The 19,723-nt window shown below is 40.1% G+C and overlaps 2 protein-coding genes across 3 annotated transcripts in view; both read left to right on the plus strand.

The window, feature by feature from the left end:
* Positions 1-5,234: 5,234 nt before the first annotated feature.
* Positions 5,235-8,980, plus strand: GJE1 (gap junction protein epsilon 1). The gene is made up of 3 exons (XM_085055710.1): positions 5,235-5,413; positions 6,036-6,218; positions 6,613-8,980. The coding sequence occupies exons 1-3, from the start codon at positions 5,375-5,377 to the stop codon at positions 7,006-7,008; spliced, it is 618 nt and encodes a 205-aa protein (XP_084911836.1). The 5' UTR covers positions 5,235-5,374; the 3' UTR covers positions 7,009-8,980.
* A 2,799-nt stretch (positions 8,981-11,779) lies between these two features.
* The window catches only part of VTA1 (vesicle trafficking 1), a 37,978-nt gene continuing 30,034 nt past the window's right edge, over positions 11,780-19,723 (plus strand). Inside the window, exon 1 of one of the 2 annotated variants that reach the window (XM_085055711.1) lies at positions 11,780-11,953. In XM_085055711.1, the coding sequence (XP_084911837.1) occupies positions 11,845-11,953 (109 nt within the window). In that variant the 5' untranslated portion in view covers positions 11,780-11,844. The remainder of the gene's footprint in view (positions 11,954-19,723) is intronic. The other variant, XM_085055712.1, reaches the window with a different exon arrangement.

Below are 19,723 nucleotides of genomic sequence, written 5' to 3' on the forward strand. Positions count from 1 at the left end.
TTCCAGCAGAAGCCATGAATGTAGGTAGCCGTGTAAATATGCTGAAAGACAGGCAGACCCACTGGACTGAAGTTTTCAAGACAAAATGTTGAGGCAGAAGAATAACAGCACTTGCCAGTAACATGCTCTGCAGACTGATTCCTTTAGCTCTTTTTCTCTAAAAGGAGGATGTATGAGCTTGTAGAGAACTTGCTTGTTCATATCACTACAACAGCTCTCTTGAAACTCTGTGGGTTTACGACAGGTCTATGGAGAGTCTGACCACTGAAATATCAGAAGCAAAGCATGTCAAGTATGTATGGCCTGTCCATGGCACGCTGTCTAGTGTAAGAATTAAATCGGTGATTTTTCTTAAACAAACTTTTACTAAGATTATCAAAGAAAAAGAATCGTTTCTTAAAAATTACACCTCTCTGTATTGATTCGTTGATTGTTGTGACTCTTCTCACATCCCTGAATATATATATGTGTTAAAGTTGTGTAAATTACTGATTCATATAATGCTGAATAATTTGTTAGAACTCAACTATTGGTAGGCCTCAGAAAGGATCAGGCTGGGGACTTCACCTTTACCACCAGGCAGCTTATCAGAATAATCAGAGCTCCTCTGGAGGTGATTCTTGTTACTGTTGAAGTTTCCTCTACACGATGTTAAATTCAACTGTGCTCCCTCTAAGGCACTCTTATTGATGGCTTAGATATTTATTTAAATTACTGTAACTCTCTACTTTGCTGAGCACACAGGAAATTTTCTAAGATCAACAATAGTCATGTTTCTGCTGACACTCCATATCAGTCTTTTTGGTTCCTGTCAGCTGGATCCAGTATAAGTCTTTAACACTGTAAGTTAAATTTAACACTGAGAATATAGTCCTTTTGCTAATTTGTTTGAAAATGGGTTTATATATGAATAAACAATATGATTCCCATTGGGAGAATAGGTTAAATTCAACACGTCTTTAATATTGATTTTCCTGGGACAAGAGGAAGTTGAGTCTTTTTGCATGAATATCAACAAAAGAACACTTTAGAAACTTATATGGATATAAATTCGCTCCTGTTTGCATGGAGACAGATGAGACATGTTGCTTTGTGTTGCACACCAGGACTCCAGCTCCAGCCTTCTAGAAAAATTTCTTCTATGCTAGTGAATTTTATATGTCCTTTAGTCCATAGAATGGAATTCCTAAGGTTGAGGGATTAAAAACATTTTCAGTTGGAATTTATATTCCTGATTTATATTCCAATCAGTACTTGATTTTATCTACTCCATATTTTTCAGAACTCTGAACAGCACGGAAATAATCTTTGAAGAAAGTGTCTCCAGCTCAGGGAAAACAGAAAGTTAGGTTATGCTTCTAAAGTTGTTCAACAGATGCTTGCGTAAAGACAGTGTACTACATTCAAACAATATGAATATAATTTCCTGCAGAGGTGAAAAGGCATGTGTGGGGAAGATCCACAGACCTTGACATAAACCAGTTGGAATTCAGATCTCCACATAAAAACTGTTCATCATTTTCTTTTCAAACAAAAGAGTCCACCCATGTCTCTAGATGTTACAGATTTAGATTACAGCCCAGAGACAATTTCGCCATGCAGCTGTGACACAGTATTTGGCACAAGATTGAGAGCACGCCACAGGTAAATCATCCCCATGGGAAAGAAACTGCAAAGGCACGATCAGCCTCCACAAATGAAGTGCATCCGGGACTGCAACACCATAGACTAGAAACCACAAAAACTTGGAAATGTGAGAGGTAAACCCACTTCATCAGTAATTCTCAAAAGCAGGGATTCAAAATCAGCTCATGTGGAAATGAGGAACTCCACACATTTCACCAACGCCCTCTACCAAGAAGCACATCTCACAGGAAAAAACACTCTTTTCACATGCTTGTGCAGCTCAAGGCACTTGATAATTCCAGGGCTAATTCCAGATTTGCATATCACAACATGTGTCGTTCCATGAAGAGCCAAGCATGTCTGCTACCAAAACTACCTGCAGTAAGCAGGCTTTAATTAAGTATCTGTACTGGCACATTAAATGAAAACTGGATTCAAATGAAGCATTGAAAGTGATCATGTTTGAAGGCCTAATCATCAGTCAAATATTAAAATGAACCAAGGCAACAACCAAGGAACAAATACTACTTGATTTTAAACACTGAGCATTAACAACTAAACCTTCAATGAAATTTGTAATATCAATATTAGACCAGTAGATACAGCTAGAAAAGTGGGTATGCATTGTAGCAGAGAGTGACTTCTCCCAGACAGTCTAATGTACAATAGCCTTAAGTAACTCATGCTTTCTTTCTTGTTACTTCAATAGAGGCTTTCTTATTTTGATGGAGGGAGCTCTGCAAACCAAACTGGAAATTTAGGTGCTTCCAGAACTAGACAAAGATGAAGTTATTGGCAGAAGTGGCTTACTCCAATATTTAGGCTCAATATTAGCTCTCTTTTGGCAAACAAAACCTTATCTTATAGATACCATTTCAATTTTTTGTACCATTTTCATGGTGCTGGTTTTATTCATGGCACCAAGATAATAGGTGCCATTACATTTAACCGCATAAATAAAGTAATGAACTGGGTGCTTAATATTAAACATGCAGCTCATCTCTCTAAGGACAACTGCAGCCTTATGCATGCATTTAGATTCCATGAGTTTTATTCTGATTATTCAGTAGGACTTCAACTCATTGAAAGGTTAAAGAGCACACTGCTGAGCTGCAAGTCAAAAGCCAGACTTCAGACTCACGTAGAAGCAAATGTGATATCAACATCTTCCATCCCATTTGCCCATGATAGACAACCAACAGACAGCTGCTCTTACAGATTCAAAATAAATAATGATTTTCTGTCAAGGAAGTCCCGAGGAATGGCTTGAGTTCCTTTGGCAGACTGCATTCAAAAGTACTGCACAATGCTAGCTTACTCTATTTCCATCTCAAGTTATCCTCGCAATGTAGTGTTACAAAGCACGTTATTGAACACACATGACAAAAGAAAAACATCACTATTAGTTCCTCCTAGTGTGAAGATAATGGGATTCCTGTGCTTGAGCTCACATGACACTGGAGCCACTTCAAAGAAAGTGACAATTTTATTGTGGGCCCATTCATCACACTCAGTGGGGTTTCACTGCAGACACCCATGGGGTTTGTATTGGGTTTATCTGACAACCTCTCCAGAAATCATTTTTTGTATTCCAATGCAGCTATACTCCTTATGTGTTCCTTGAACAAAATTGCAATCTAAGTCTTCTTTTAGCACCTTTATCACAGGAGAGAAATTCAAGGTTCCATATTTTTACTGAGGATGATTGTTGATTATCTTATATTAGACAACCCAGTCAGATAAGTAATCATGTGATTCCCACCTAAAGATAAAAAGATACAAAGTAGCATTTGTATAGTGCAGACTTTTACCTAAAATGTGTTCTGAAATATTGTTTCTATCTGTAATGGAACCAAATGCTGATCAAACTTCATGAGTTCATGTTCATCAATTAATTTGCAAATAATCACTACTGTACAAAGCATAATAAAAAGCATTGAAAGATCTATCTTCCATTCAGAAACTAGGAGTTGCTCAGTTTTCCTACTGTGATTTTAAACATTTCTGCTTAAAGAGACCCTAATAAATACAAATACAAATATTTTTGAAGTACATTCAACAGCAGGTTTTCAATAGATAATTCACATTTTAAAATAATTAAATGATTGAAAGAATACTGATATTAAACATCTGTCCAGCATACTGAACTCATTTAGTAATATCGTAGTATTGCAGGAACACTAAAACTGCTTTTGTATGATAATTAAGCTCCATATGTCTTCTGTAATGAAAAACTATTCACTGTCATCACAGTCACTGTGTTTTGGTGAAGGTTAGTCACACATCCTGAGAACCACAGTACTTTATTGCAGATCACACATCACTGTGAGATCTGTGAGATTATTGCTTTTAGTTTGTTTGACATACACAAACCTCAGCATTCTCTCTGTGCTGCAGAGCAGTAGATTGCATTAAAATTGTTTGGAAACCCAGTCTGAGTGCCACTGATACAGCACCTCTTACAGTATTCCAGGAGATAAACAGACATTTCATTACCTGCCTGAACTAGCAGTTGCAGTAAATAACATGCACTTATCGGAGCACTATTCACCTTGTTTGTAATGTAGCTCCTTCAGTACATGCAGGGCAGGTTGCCCTTACAAAGGTTGTGCTGAAGTCTTACAACAATTATTCCAATAATGTCATTAATACAGTCATTGAGGCACCTTTTAGAGACACAACAGCTAATCCATGCATAAAATGAACCCCAGTTCCCATCTCTTCCCTTCTTCTGCCTATGTTTCCATTCCTATGAGCATACATGACAGAGGGAACAATGCTTTTTGTTATATCAGCTTGAAGTCACACTGCAGCAAGTTACAAGGGAGGCTCTCTCTTGAGTTTAGAGGCAAAAGAGTAACTGCCCCTCTCTGGATTTGGTGACTGGATTTCACTTTCCTGTGCACATCAAATAAGCTACTGCACACCAGTGAGTGAATGATGAATTAGCATTTCCCCTTTACTGGTTTCCCATCTCCACCTTTCCTCTCTCCATCTTCTCATAAAACTCCCACAATGTTCAAACTACTGAGTTGCAGCTCTTCCTTGCGGGTGTTTACCAGCAGAAGTTTCTGGCGCATGCATGGACTCGCATGCACGGCTCTTCTGGAGCTCCTTCAACTGCACGTACTGACTACGCTGGCAAATTATTACTAGCAATTATTGCCATTAAGTTATTTGTAGCAATTTTGAAATGGTTAATATCATTTGTTTTAATTCAATTGCTGTTTCTTTTAATTCACAATTGTGGATCTACAGCTTCCAAGTCCTGTTGCATCCTTTTTTATCGGCCTTAGTTGAAAAGAAGTTAATAAACTCTAGATGCTCCGGCTAGCCGGATCTCGGCTCTTCCCGCTGGCGGCAGCCCCGAGAGAGCTGAGCCGGGGCCTTAACCGGGATGGGGATGGGTAGCGGGGCGGGGAGCGGCTCCGGGGCCGGGCGGGGGTGATGCTCGGTACAGACGGTACCCCGGGGCTGCGGTGAAAGGCCGGCGTGGGGCAGCGGGGCAGGGGCAGGTCCGCAGCCGGCAGCGGGGCGGCGGTGGCGGCCGGCGGTGCTGACGGTGCTGCCCGGGGATTATCGCCGGGCGCCGGCCAGCCCCGCTTTTGCTGCGCCCGCTGCCGGCCCGAGCGCGGGGGCCCGAGCGGGGCAAAGGGCGGAGCGAGCCGGGGCCGCCAGCGGGGCCGGGGCCAGGAAGGGCTCCGGCTCCGGCTCCGGCCGCCGCCCACACAGGGCACCTTCCCCAGCCATGTCCCCCAACTACATCCGGAGCTTCTCGGAGGGATGTGTGAGTACGCGGGGGCGCGCTCCCTTGGCCCCGAGCCGAGCCGGGAGTCATGCCCCAAACCGCGCGGGGACCCCGCCGCACCCCGAGCCCGCACACGGGCCAGCGGTGCCGCCCGCCTGCCCTGCCCGGCCCCAGCACGGCGGGCAGGCGGCAGGAGCGGGGCTGGGAATGCCCCTTTGGGGAAGATGAACTTTAATTCGCGGGAAAAAGTATGGTTCTAAGCATGGGTAGGTTTGATGGTGGCACGGCCGTCCGTGCTTTGCCGTCACCTGACATCATGTGAATGAATCAGTACAACAGCAAAACGAATAGACTCTGGGTCGAAGCGCTCAGCTCCGTCTGGCGCCTTCTGCAGCAGCGGAACACAGATAAAGGCAGTGAAACAAATGAACTGGCAAGTGCTAGACAAATTAACGTTTATATAAAGTTAGTAGGAACAATAAAGTGTTCTAAGACATTATTTTGTTAGAGAGCTACTGCAGCCTTCATAGGCAAACTCTCTCTTTTTAAGCCAAGTAGAATAAAATAAATATTTTGAATAATGAAAAAGAGCAAGTAGACCTCCAACAATAACACTTTTCATTTTTGTTTTTTTATGTCGAATGAACCCTCTGATTTGCAGCTCAGGCCGCCAACAGTAATTGGGCAATTCCACACTCTTTTTTTTGGCTCAATTCGAATGTTTTTCCTTGGTGTTTTGGGCTTTGCTGTTTATGGAAATGAGGCCTTACATTTCAGCTGTGACCCAGACAAGAGAGAGGTTAATCTTTTCTGTTACAACCAATTCAGGCCTATAACTCCTCAGGTAATTATCTTTTTCTGTTATTTTTTTCATTGTAAAAATCCAATGTTAAGAAAGTAAACTGCAAAAATTAAACATGATTGTTCCATATAAGTAGTAACTGACTAGGCTAATTATCACTATCTTTTTTCATTAATATTTTCGTTTTAATAGATCTTTATTAGTGACTAAACATGGAGCTGTGCTTCCTGTCCTTCAAAACAATCCTCATGTTTCAGAAACCAACTAAACTTTTCAAATAAAAACATAACTGCTTTTTACCTTTATTGCCATCTAAGTGTTTATACATTTTATATATATTATAAACAGACTTGCAAAATGTTCCAATATGCATGCAGTTTAGCTGTCCCAGTGCAGTTGTAAATGATCTGACAGTTACATTTCTGGTACATTTTAGGTATTCTGGGCATTACAGCTGGTGATTGTACTGGTACCTGGAGCCTTTTTTCACCTTTACGCTGCTTGTAAGAGCATCAAACAGGAAGATATTCTCCAAAAGTCATCCTACACTGGTTTTTATATCTTCTCTGTTTTCTTAAGGATTGTCCTTGAAGTTGTGGCTTTTTGGCTTCAGATTCAGCTCTTTGGTTTCAAAGTGAATGCAATCTACATGTGTGATGTGGGAGCACTTGAAAAAAAGTTTAACATTACCCGGTGCATGGTGCCAGAGCACTTTGAAAAGACAATTTTTCTTATTGCAATGTACACATTTACTGTGATTACAGTGATCTTGTGTGTTGCTGAAATTTTTGAGATCTCATGTAGGAGGCTAGGTTTCTTAAAAACTCAATGATGTCAACCACTTATACTCATTTACTGCCCTGTCCACCTGCAGTTTTGTAACGACAATTTCAAACCATAACAAAAAACATCTCCTGTTCTCTATGCAATGTTGCAAAGAGAACCACACTCACAATCACTGTGGCAGAATAGTCATTTGACATAAACTCCTCATCTAAAAACTTCCACACTGAGAGAATAATCTTTGTTCCCATGTCAAGGTCAAAGGCACTAAGATTTCCAAGAGTGATTTATTTTCATGACCTGCCACATACAATAGTTCTGCCACCAGAGGAGTGTCTGTGTGTGAGGAGAAGGTTACTTATAAGCATATTTCTATTCACAGCTTTTATGAGCACATGCCATCAGGTCATTGCCCTTCCAGGAAAAACTATTCCAAATTTTTTACATGTTCTTATGGTTTGAGAATTGGGCAATAATGGTGGATACTCTCTGGGTACCAGAAAGCATTTGAGCATTATCCCAAGCAGTGCCACTGTTGCAACCTCCATCTCAGCCCCCAGGGGCAGAGACTCCTGGTTAGGCTGTGGTGACAACATATCCATGGATACCAGCTTCCTTTGCAGCAGTTCATCTAGTGTCACCTGCTGGCTCAGGATCTCCTTTTAAAAGGGAAAGAGCAGCATGGTATTCTTTGTGCTGACTGCAATGCCTTACCCTCATTATCCTTTGGCATACCACGTAGAGGATTTTTACCAATTTAGTACAATCACATTTTGAAGGAGTAAAAGGGTTTTCTGACAATTTTACATAAGAGGCTTGGAAGTGTCAAAATAAAATCTTGGAGAAAAGCCTTTCCTGGGCCCAATCATGACTTGATTTGAATGAGTTTTGCTTGTGTGTGACTGCAGAATTGGGCCCACAGAATTTTCTGCTGTTTGTGTCATATCTAACTTCTTCTTGCTCTGACTGAAGTTGCTAGAATAACAGTGAAAAAAGAAGTCTGCATATTAAAATTATTCTATGCAGTAAGTGTATTTGGTTAGGTTAGGTCTCAAACTTTATATAGGTATCAGATGCTTTTGTGTGCAACAGTTTCTTCTTAAGGGCTAATAAACATATTAAATTTAGAAGTGATTTCCTTGCGCTGAGGTGAGATAATGGAAATAAAGCAGATTTCAGAATCAGAAAGAAAGGAGAAGGTAGTTTCCTGTACAAAAAATGTACAAATAGCAATAACAACAATTAGCGATTTTCCATTTGTTTTTCAAACATAAAAAGTTGAGATCTTGATAACAGCATTTGGGTACTTTCAAATTTTCCAAAGAAAATTCCAAATATTCCAAGAATATTTGGAAAAATCTGCAAAAATTCTTACCAAATGTTTTACCACTGTCAGTAAGGCAGTCCCAAACATCACTGGGTTATCATAGCCTTGCAATTCTCACCTAAAAAATAATCCTTATTACATAAATGGAATTGAAAGATTTAGGTGTCTTGGATTTTATTGAATCTAGGCCATTTAAAACAAAATGGGCTACAACTAGATGTGTGTTTTTTTTAACATGCTGATCAAGAACAAGATGATATATTTCAATACATTCACTAGATTAAAGCATTAATATTATTTTTTTCCTTATGGAAATAAGTTATATGTTGTCTTAAATAAACGTCCAGTCAAAACTATCATATTTTTGCAATCTGTTACGTGATATTTGCAAGCATTGCAAGTGGAATAAAAGTCACTGTGCTAACTTCTGTTTGCATAATATGCCATGTGCTTCGGTTGATACATGTTTAATTTTTCACTGTATATGTCAATATCCACCTGGCATTATTCTTTCCCACTGAAACTTGTAATCTCAGGTAAAAAATATTTTTATTTATAAAATAATACAGTATATAGAACTACTAAGGAAAAGAATTTACTTTCATGTGCTAGCTACAGTTGTTAGCAATGGTATGCAAATCACAATCGGATCTTTGTATAATAATAAAACAACTTAATCACAACCCTGTCAGTATTTTCCCTGGTGTTTACTACTGTCATTGCTTGCTGTTCATCTGTAAATTTCCAAACACTGCAGAAGGGTCAGAGAGTGCCAAAACCCCCAAGCCCTCAGGACATCCTTGTTACCATCAATAGCCTTGAGGAATGGGACTACCTGAGGATCCCTGGGAGTGTTAGGAGCTGGATTACCCACCACCTTATTCTTTCCCTTTGTGGTCAAGTTCTGGAACATATCAAAAAGTTTCCTTCTTCTAAAAGAGATACACTGGGGGGGTTTTTGCATTTTCTGTGGAATTAGAATTGTCAAATTCCTCAGTTTTTCATTAAAAAAAAAAGTGCATTCTTGCCTTTTAGTGCAAATGTTTTTCTGTGCCTGATTCTGCCATTAGTTTCTGGAACATGTTGATGGAGATATTATGTCTATGTAAAGAAACTATTTCCCCATGGTTTTCAACACTTCTCTTTCCTGTATTTGCCATTTGTTTTCCTGGCACTCATTGTATTCTCAAGTGTCTCTAAACTTTCCTTTTGCTTAGTCTTCCAAACTCCCACAACTTTCATCCTCATTTCCATTGTTTTCTACCAGCTTCCTTCCACCCTTACTCCCTCTGAAATTGATATGCCTTCATGCATTTTTCAGTGTTGCACTGATTTTTTGCTCAAATGCTCAGCAAGTATTTGAGGTGATCATGAAGGCTTTTTCGCCTTTTTTCCATTAAGAAATGGATTCTATAATACAGCTGGTGATTCTTTGATTCCATTCTATTTCTTCACACAATGAACATGAAGTCCTGTCTCCCAGAACACTGAGGAAGCATTTTTGTTGCTTACATCAGGTTCACACTGTAAGTGCTTCTTTGACTTTTTCATTGTTTTCCACCATACTCTAGCCACCTCATTTTCACAGATAGCACTCAAAGCAATCCCCAGCTCGTGTGTTTGCAGTCAGTTTTGTCTCTAGTCAGACATCATGACCATTTTAGTTCTCATTTAACAAAGAGCTGTAATTGTGATATGATTGCATTTACATCAAAGGTATAGCTGCTCTGAGTCAGCCAGCTTCTAGGATAGCACCACAGCATCCCAGTCCTGTAACCACTCCCTGTTCTGTTTCTTGGCTTCCTTTGCTCTGTTCAGACATCATATCCCTTCTGTTCTGTTTTTGGCACTCTCTCATGTCAGCAAAGAGACAATGCAGCCCCCTCTCCTACCTTGTGCCTCCCTCCAACCTTTTTCTATGCCCTGGAGCACTGACATTCTCTTGCCTTGCAAACAACCACTTTGAGGCTTGGGAGAAGGGCTATCTAAAAGAAATTTAAAAACAGTTTTAATTGTGCTGTCAGAATGAGATGATAGACACTAAAATAATTTGTATTGCAATAACTTGTGAGATCCAATTGAAACCATTTCGCTTCAATGGTTCATATTTCTTCTGCTTTTCTCATCCCCTGTCTGCAAAACCAGAAATCCCTGGCGGTTCCTCTGAGAAAAAGTTATCAGGGAAGTGGTGATCCTATGAGATGCATGTTCCAGGGCTCACAGACTTGCTGACAGCCGCCAGGAAGCAGCCCAGTCCTATTAGCCAGACCATGGTAGTATTGCGAAATGTGAAATTTTCTTAAGAAAGGATTTTCTTTGCTGTTTAATCTTTGTATACTTTCAAGCCTAATCAACAAGGGAGATTTAATTTGTGAAACAGATAGCAGCTAACAAGCAAGCTTTAAAAAATGTTCAAGTGTTAAGAAACAAATCGGTGGTAGAATTGCCCTGTTTACCAGGTTTACATGGTTTGCCAGGTTTAGAGCTTGACATTCGTCATTGATCTCAGATCCAGGAGGAGGTTAACAAAGCGTGGGAAGAAGGGTGCCCACTGATAGTTGACATAAGGAATGCAGAGTTTACAGGCCATAGGGACATTTGGCAGAATTCCCAAAATAAGGAAGAAACTAATAAGGCAACCCAGTAACTGTGCTGCAATCAGCTCTGACAAGCTAAAAGGTAATTCTGGCAGGGGGGCATCTTGACCACCAACTCATGGACCACTGACCCAAGAAACCCAGCGACTCAAATGAGAAAGACTGAGCGTGCTCACTAATCAGCATAAGCAGCAAGAGAATCATTAACTAACATCAGACAGAATACTAAATTAAGACAAGAACTATGCAACTTGTGGCCTTTTTTGGCTAAAATGTGTAAATAGGAAAGTTTTGATAGTTGGGGTGCTTGATTTATGGAATACCACCAAACACCCAGGCTTGCACAACTCTGAAATAAATACTGTCTCTCTCGAGTGTTTATTTAGCAGTCTGTTGCACACCAGGTAACTAACCACTTCTTGCGGGTAACAGTTTTTGGGGATGAAGGGCAGAGACCCAGAAGAAAAGGTGCAGTTCAGCCACCGAGGACCTCCCAGAGGTCTGGTAAGCCTTGGCGCAGCCCAAGGAGAAGATGTTTCCATCTGAGTTCCATGGATTTCACCGCAGGTGTACCACAGGGCAGGTCTGCTCAGCTCTCCGGGGTGACCTGCCGAGGGCAAGCAGGCAGAAGGGACGCGGAGGGCGTCACTGCTCAGCCCTGAGCAGCCGGGGCCAGGCTGCCGTTCCACGGCTGGGCCCGGGGGAAGCCCCGGCCGCCCGAGGTCCCCAGCCCTTCCTGGCGGTGCCGTGGGACGCGTTTCAAACACGAAGGAGCCGCACAGACGGCGTTTGCGGCCGCAGCTCCCCTCAGACGGACAGCCCCGCCCGCCGCCTCCGGCCAGCAGGGGGCGCACCTGGCTCCCCACCGCCCACCGCGCCCGAGGCGGAAGCGGAAGCGGAAGCGGCGCGCGCCAGCCCCGGGAGCGAGAGCCGCGCGCCGCCGCCCGCCGCCGCTCGCGCCATGGCGGCCCCGGCGCTGCCCCCGCTGCCGCCGCAGCTCAAGAGCATCCAGCACCATCTGCGGACCGCGCAGGAGCTGGACAAGCGCGAGCCCGTGGTGGCGTACTACTGTGAGTCAGGAGGCGGCCGCAGCGCCGCCCCGCCGGGCCCGGCCCGGCCCGACCCGGCCGCCGCTCCCTGCCGCGGCTGCCAGCCGGTGCTCCGGGCGGAGCGCTCCTCCCTGCCCGCCCGGGCTGCCCTGGGATGTGCGGAGACGGGGGCGGGGGGAAGCCCCCTCTGGGCGGTGCGGGTGGTCGAGCTGTGCCTCGGCTGCCGCTGCAGCCCCACCCGCCTCTCGTGTGCCCTGGTGGTGCGGAGTTGGAGCTTCTTGGCAGCCGTAGTGGATATTCCGGCAGCCCGAGCGTGTAAAGTGTTCGAGATAGGACAGTCCTAATAAGTATAGCGAGAAATAACATTCAAGAACCTGTTCTGAGTATTCGTCCTGAAAAGATTTATTTTCTGCCCTGTGTCGCCCTGAATAAGTATTTTGAGTTCGAGAATCTTTAATTCTGATAGTAGTCTTCCTTTTCTTTTCTGAGGCTTTGTCAGTTTCTCAGGGTTCTCAGAGGGAGTGAGGGGGTTGCTCTTTTTCTGCTTTCACTGAAATGAACACAGGAAAACCTTACTGTAAGTCTTGCAAATTAACATGTAGCTTTTTTCAAGCTGATGTCGCTTCTAAGCTAGTGGTTGTCAGCGTGGACTGTGAGCATTTCTAAAACTTTGCACAGTGAATTAAGAAATGCAAATCTGCTGTTAGTCTTAGGACTAACAGAGTTAGTTCTTTAGGACTACACTTAGAGTTAAGCAACACTTGGAAAGTGCCTAAGACTACCAGACCACCAGAAATGTATGTTTATGTTGTTGACAACCCACTCTTAAGGAGAAGGAAGCTGGGTCATCACAATGTTGGTATTTTTATTGAGATGCGAGAGGTTTACTTAGCTTGTCTTCAAGAAGAATGAAATAAAAAATAGATGTAGAGATGGTAGTTTTTATTTGTAAGGTGATCTTCATTTATAAATCGAACTTGTGAAGTTCAGGTTTCAGAAAGCTCTGAAAAAACTGTTGTCTGAGTGAGAGAAGAATAATTTTACCTTTTCTGTGTTACACAGGTAACACAGTGTGCTGACATGGAAAAGTGCAACCAGGAAAGTGAGGTAGCCACATATTAGAACACTGGATGTTCTCAGTAGTACTCGCTCTTTATTTACTGGATAAACACAGGACAACTGACACTGAATGAGCCAGGAAGCACCAGCTAGTTCAAGTTGCACTGGGGTTTGTTTTAATTTGTTTTTCATTATTTCTTTGGGTTTTTCTGTCAGATGTAATTCCTCCTCTGGCTATACAAGAAAAATACATGTATTAGGGTAGGCGATAAAAACACAAGTCTATTTTAAACCAAAAATGTTTTAGTGTATGATCTCTATTGTTCTTTGTCTTCTGCCTTCTGAAACTTAATGTTAGTGTAGAGGGGAAAAAAGCCTGTGTTAGGTAATTACCATTTTCTGTAAAGTTACTTGCCTAGTCTGAAAATTTTATTTTTTCATTTGAGTACTTCAACACATCTGATTCATTACTGTGTATAGCAAAGACTATATTCTAGAGATACCTTTTGCATTACAGTATTACATAAAGTAAAAGGCACTGGCACCTCTTTTTTCAAGTTAGGTCTTGCTCGTATCCTTTGTTTTTTTAAATACACAAATGAGGAGAATTTGTTTTCACCAGTGTTCCACTGATGACGCTTCTTTCCTCCCATGGTGGATGAGTTTGCCTGGATTGATGAAAATGCAGTACTCCTGTTCCACAGTTGTTGTTTTTTTTCTTAATTTAGTTCTGGCTTTGGAGCAAAAGTGAGGTTTATGAACCATTAATTTTTAACATTGTGGGTTTGGAGCAATTACATGGAATCCCAAAGTGTTAATTATTAACATTGCTACTATCAAAAAGAAGTACTCTATATATTCCTATCATGCTATGAATAGTAAAAGCTTTACTAAAAAGATAGATTTTTAAAAGTGTAGATCTGGGGATGCAAAAATTTTTCAGGTAATATTTTGAAAGCAATGCAGATTTATGTAGGGTCAAAGCCATGCTTCTCATTATATGCATCACTGAAAAAAGTGAGCATCTCTTTGTGGGGACTTTGAAATATGTTTCAGAGGAGCTCTATACATTTTGTATAATGTATTGTGTGGAAAGAATAGAGTGAGGAAAACTGTGTGTGCTAGATGCATGTGGTGTTCTCTCCTCCAGCCTCATCTGCCTGGCTCTCTGTGTGTCCCAGGACGAGGAGGCTGCTGTGGCCTGTGCCTGGAACCTGCATGTCCCAGGAGGAGGAGGAGGCTGGTGAGGCACAGCAGAGTGGGCCCTGTGGTGAAAGGCCATGCAAGGGGACAGTGCTGCAAGTTCCATCACAAGGCTGCTTGCACAGACACTCTGTGAGGGAGAACATTGGATGCAACTATCAGTCTGAACAGTGGTGTGTTTATGGCTTTGGAATGTTGCTATGTGTGGCTCATACCCAGAAAAAAGTTTTGGACACAATATTATTAATGTTTCCATGGCACAGTGGTTTGCAGTGTGGGCATATGTGTGCTAGGTTTTGATTTATGTTAATTTTAGTTAAATTCCACTTTTATATTTCTAATAATTTGAGCTGTGACAGAAGTTAATTAGAGCATCAGAAGCAAGTGAGCTCTGGCAAAATGTGTTTCCAACCTAAAATATTACTTTCTATAGCTTAGCAATAAAATTGTCAGAGAAACTATTTACTGCTCTTGTTAATATTTTTGCCTCCCATCACAGGTTCTATAGGTGTACTCTTAAAGCTGGGAATTTAAGTGGAAGTTACATGTTTTATTTGCATACACCATTTTAATTTTTTTTTCTCCTACATTATGTTGTAGTGCATTTTAAGTATTAAGCTATCATAAATCAGAAATGCCCCTAAAGAAAATGCTGTAGTCCTTCTCTGGCCTCTCATTCCCTGCCCTAGCATGCTTTAGAAGCAAATGTTGATGTAATTTTATGATGAAGGACAATAATAAGCTATTTTTCAGGCAGGCGTATTCACTGCTGCTTAAACAGCTGTGTTCCCACAAAGACAAGGAACAAGACACAGTGGCTTGGGGCGAAGGCAGGACTCCTGCTTTTTTGGTATTGCTGGCATATGTTGATTTACAGAAACTGTAATTTAATTAACATTAATCTGTTTTGCACCATATAAATAGCTACAGCAGGGGTTATTTGTATTTTTTAACTGCCACATAATTTTACACATGAAAAATAAGGTGTTGAACATTGATGTTCTTGTACGCTGTAACGCACTATTACTATTTTTTGTGGTACTGCAAAAATTCAAAAAGCTTGTTTATTGATGGTAGTCCTTTGTAATGTAAGTCCTTTTGCTTACAAAACCTTCATTCTTAACCTGTTTTTGGGTATCCACATTCAGAGCAGAGTATGATCAGTAGCTTTGTATGTTGTGTGTAAGCTGTTACTTTTTTTCAGCCCAATCTACTGTTAGTAAATGGACATAATTGATTGAAGTAGTTAAAATATATTTTTTTCCTGACAGTATGTACCATAAATTCACATGGTTGTGACATTTGTTCTACCCAGAACACAGACTGTAGGGAAATAAAGAAACCAGGTGGGTTTTTTTTAAAGTTTTTAAGAGAACATGGTCTCAAAAAATAATTCTCCATTTAAAGAGATTAGACACTTAATGGTTAATTTAAGTGTCCAGCCTTAATTTAAAATGCTTTGCTCTCCCCATATGATACTTTTTTTCCCACTGTGTATTATTTGTTAATTGTAGGTAAGCAGGTAGCGATTTCAGGTACAGTAAAGGTCAGCTTATTCAGCAGGTATAAGGGAATACCAGAAAAGTATGCTACATTGGTTGCCTAGCAAAAGGCAAATAAGTAGTTGGTATTCAATAAAATAACTTTTTATGCTAAAAACATACATGAGTCTGACCATTTGACTACTTTGAGATGTTATTTTGCAGACACAAGGAGGCAGGCTCTGATTTAAAAAATCTCTGGCCGGTAATAAATGAAGAAATCATGTATCTAACTGTGGAATAGGCAGTTTGACTGATAAGGTTTTCGGGTTTTTTTTTTTTTTTGTTTGTTTGTTTGTTTGTTTTTTTATTGCGAGGTTTGAGAGGTAACTGTATCTTTCAGAAACTTCAAGTTTAGAGTTTAAAGAAAAATTTTCCTTAATGGCTGTTGTTTCAGCCTTCCAGTAGTTTGTTAAGCTCATTGCAAAGATGACTGGTAGTTTATTTTGTACTTCTGTACTTACTGGACATCGATATTCTAATTCAAAGTATTGAGAGAATACCAGGGACTTGCCAGAAAAGGACTGATGTTTCGTGAGCAGTGTTTGGATAGCCAGTGAATGCAATGTGAGAAATTATGATTCTAGTAACTTTCAAAAAGCAGAGCTATGGTAATTTTTGCTTTGCAGTCTACTAAACATCAGAAAACAATCATGTGAGATCAGTAGACTTGATTTCTATAAAAGAGGTGTGAAAAAAATTCTGTTCTAAATTGTTGAGATGGAAAAGTAGCAGAAAAATACTTCCAAAGGATCCTACTATGGTGTTAACGTTTCTGGTTTTGTGAGATAAAGCAGGAGAGAAAAGCAAAAGAGAAAATTTTTTTCCACAACTAGTAGACAACCTCTTGAACCAAAAGTCATTCAGGTTTTAACAGAAATATTCTTCTGTTAAATGGCTGGCTTTTCACTTTCAAGCGTAGTCAGACATCTATGAAACAAGCTTCTCTGCATACAAATTTTAAGACTTTCTTTAGTGTTATTGCTGTTAAAGAAAAAACAGACAATAAAGTTCATGGTCTGACTAAGAAATTGGGAAATACAGTTACTGTGTAATTTTACAACTGAAATACTGTTGGTTTTTTTTTACTGATTCCTTCCTTAAAGCGGAGGACTAATAACAGCCAAATATTTTAACAGAGCTTTTAATTTATTCAACTTTTTATTGTATCTGGGTGCATTTTGAATGACAAGTTCAGAAGATGCATGTAATTTAGAAGTATTAATGAAAATAAAAGTAGCAGGTATTTGCTGTATTTGAAGAGATTCAAGAGATTCTGCACATACTTAATGACTTCATTTATACTGAGACACTGTAGAATTGAAATGCATTAAAGAACATGCTTATAACATTCCATATCTATTATGATCAAATTTCTGAGCTTTCCAGTTTAAATATCCATCTTTTGTACTAGTTTTATATAATACATTTGTAGAAGTACATTTTCCATATTTTCATATTGCTGGTGGCAGAAAACTGTTTTGTGGGCTACTAATACAACAAATGTTTTAAAGGCTTTTGTTAGAGCTTGCATACTGAAGAGTGGATTGAAGCTGTTTTTTACTCAGGATGAGTTAAAGTGGTCAAATATTTAAGAAGTAGATAGCTGTCGCTGTTGAGCAGCTAGCAGAGTAATGAATGCATCGGTTCTCAGTGGCAAGAAGGAATGACCTTTATTGTTTTGATTTCATCACATTTATAGAGTTCTCAAAAGTCACCCAGATTGGTCAGTCAGAAGCCTTTCCCCAGGCCTGATTGGCCAGGCCTGCACTGCCCAAGTTCTGGGACACTGTTCCAAAACATCCAAACTTTATCTTTATTTACAAAACACAAGAAAACCTCTCATGGGAAAAACTGTGCTAGCCACAGCTAGCAATTTCATAGTCTACATGAGACTTGATTCTCCTGTGAGTATAAACTAAAAATACTTCTCAATTTGTATTTTTCCCTTTGCTTTCTATTTTTTTTCTGTTTTCAGTCGTAATTTGTTTGCTCTGATTGTTTCAAAGATATTTAAGTGGGAAAGACTGTGCTCTTAAAACTGCTTTGTCTGTGGAGACAGAAAAACTAAAAGGTGATAGCAGTAACAAAGATAATTATATAAACCCCACAATCCTCCAAGCAAACTGTGGGTAGAAGCAAAAATTAAGATGATATTAACTATTGTGTAGTATTTTGAGCTTTGATTACATAGGTAATATTTTTAAATAATCTGACAGAGATAGGAATGAGAACATAAAATAGAGCAAGTGTTCTTCACAGATTGAAACTTCTGCCGAGTTATGTATATTTGTATAAAACTCATACATTTCACTTGTATGGTGAAAGTATACTAAAGGGCATTTTTGCCACCATATAATTCACCATTTTTTGGTATATATTTATTCAACTGGATCCTCTGGAAGTAGAATTAACAAATTAACAGCTGTCTTTTCCTGCCTGAGGTTTGCTGCTGCCTTTGAAGAAGGGATGCATCATCATCAACATTCTGATTTGCAGAGTCACAGAACTACTGAGGTTGAAGGGCTTTGTCTAATCCCCTGCTCAAAGCATAATCACAAGGGCAGGTTGGTCAGGATTGTGTGCAAGCAGTTTTTTAACATCTCCAAGAATAGTGACTCCACAAGTGCTGGAAGCAGCCTGTTCAGTGTGTGATTACCCTCACAGCAGAAGATTTTCCTTATGTTTAAATGGGATTTCTTGAATTGCATTTTGAGCCCATTGCCTCTTGTCCTGTCACTGGGCACCACTGAGAAAGGTCTGGCTTTGTCTTCACTCCCCACCACTCCTCACATCACGAATTTTCACACATTGGTAAGACCTTCTCATCCTTTGCTTTTCAAGACGTAAACAATCTGAGCTCTCTGACTCTCCTGGTGTAAAAGATATCTTTAGCCTTTCATGAGCTTCGTGGTCCTTTGCATGTCTCATACTGGGAGCCCAGAACTGGACCCAGGACTGCAGGTGTGGCACGCCAGTGCTGAGTAGAACGGAAAGATCACTTGCCTCAACCTGCTGTCAGTATTTCTCCTAATGCAGCTGTGGATGCTGGTAGCCATTAAGGTCAGGAGTACACTTTGGAAGCCTGTTGGTGCTCATCTGGGGTGCTTTGGTTCACCTCACAGAGTAGTTTGAAGGCATGAAATAGGCTTCTTTCAGTTTAAACTAAATGAAAGAGTATTTCAGATTTGCACTCTAATCACTACAAGCTGTTTTATCCTCATGACTTGACCACAGCTAGTTGAGTAGCTGCCTTTTCACATTCTGGAGATCTCAATTGCTATAAATCCTATGTTTAATGCAGTTTTTCTGTTTTAATTGGAAATACTTTATTTTCTTTATTAAACTGTAGAAACAAGCTTTTAAAAATGCAGGTGGTTTAAATATTGTAGAAAAGCTTAGAAGCCAATGAATTGTACATATAACTCTTACTCACATTTTACAAGACCAAAATAAATCCTTAAACCAGACTGAAATATGGTAGCCTATAATACAGAGTAATTTCCTGAGATTCACACTAGGTGTTACTATGTTATTTGTTTTGTCATCTAACCTTAATCATTACCAGTCCTGTTTGTCATTGGAAATTTTGTTTCACCTATTTGGCTTATCTATAAATTGCTATTATTGTTATTATTATTATTATTATTAGCGACTTGTAGGGGGACTTACTGTAACTTTCATGAGTTTTAAGAGGCAACTGAGGAAATTTTGGCTTGACAAAATTTGCCTAGAATGTAACATACTATACTGTTATTCACCCATTTTCTTCAGTAAGATTTAGAATACTGTAAAAGAATCTGAGGGTATGAGAGGGTAATGATGCTATCTTCTTTTGAGTTTCCTAATTAAATTTTTTATAGTCTTCATTTCCCCCACTTTTGCATTGGATTTTTTTTCTTATATTTTTCCTTAAGTTAATTTTACTTGAAAATAAGTATTTGAAAGTAATTTGGTTTCTCTGGAATAATTTAGATTTCCAGTTGAT

Source organism: Lichenostomus cassidix, chromosome 3, assembly GCF_008360975.1.
Source record: "Lichenostomus cassidix isolate B80296 chromosome 3, HeHo_3.0, whole genome shotgun sequence".
Classification (NCBI taxonomy): Eukaryota; Metazoa; Chordata; class Aves; order Passeriformes; family Meliphagidae; genus Lichenostomus; species Lichenostomus cassidix.

What these genes read in the sequence shown, in the direction of transcription:
- GJE1 (XM_085055710.1), top strand. Translation starts at nt 5,375, where the DNA reads ATGTCCCCCAACTACATCCGGAGCTTCTCGGAGGGATGT. An exon ending in GGAGCTTCTCGGAGGGATGT is followed by an intron (nt 5,414 to 6,035) that starts GTGAGTACGCGG and finishes TCTGATTTGCAG; the next exon opens with CTCAGGCCGCCAACAGTAAT. An exon ending in TCAGGCCTATAACTCCTCAG is followed by an intron (nt 6,219 to 6,612) that starts GTAATTATCTTT and finishes GGTACATTTTAG; the next exon opens with GTATTCTGGGCATTACAGCT.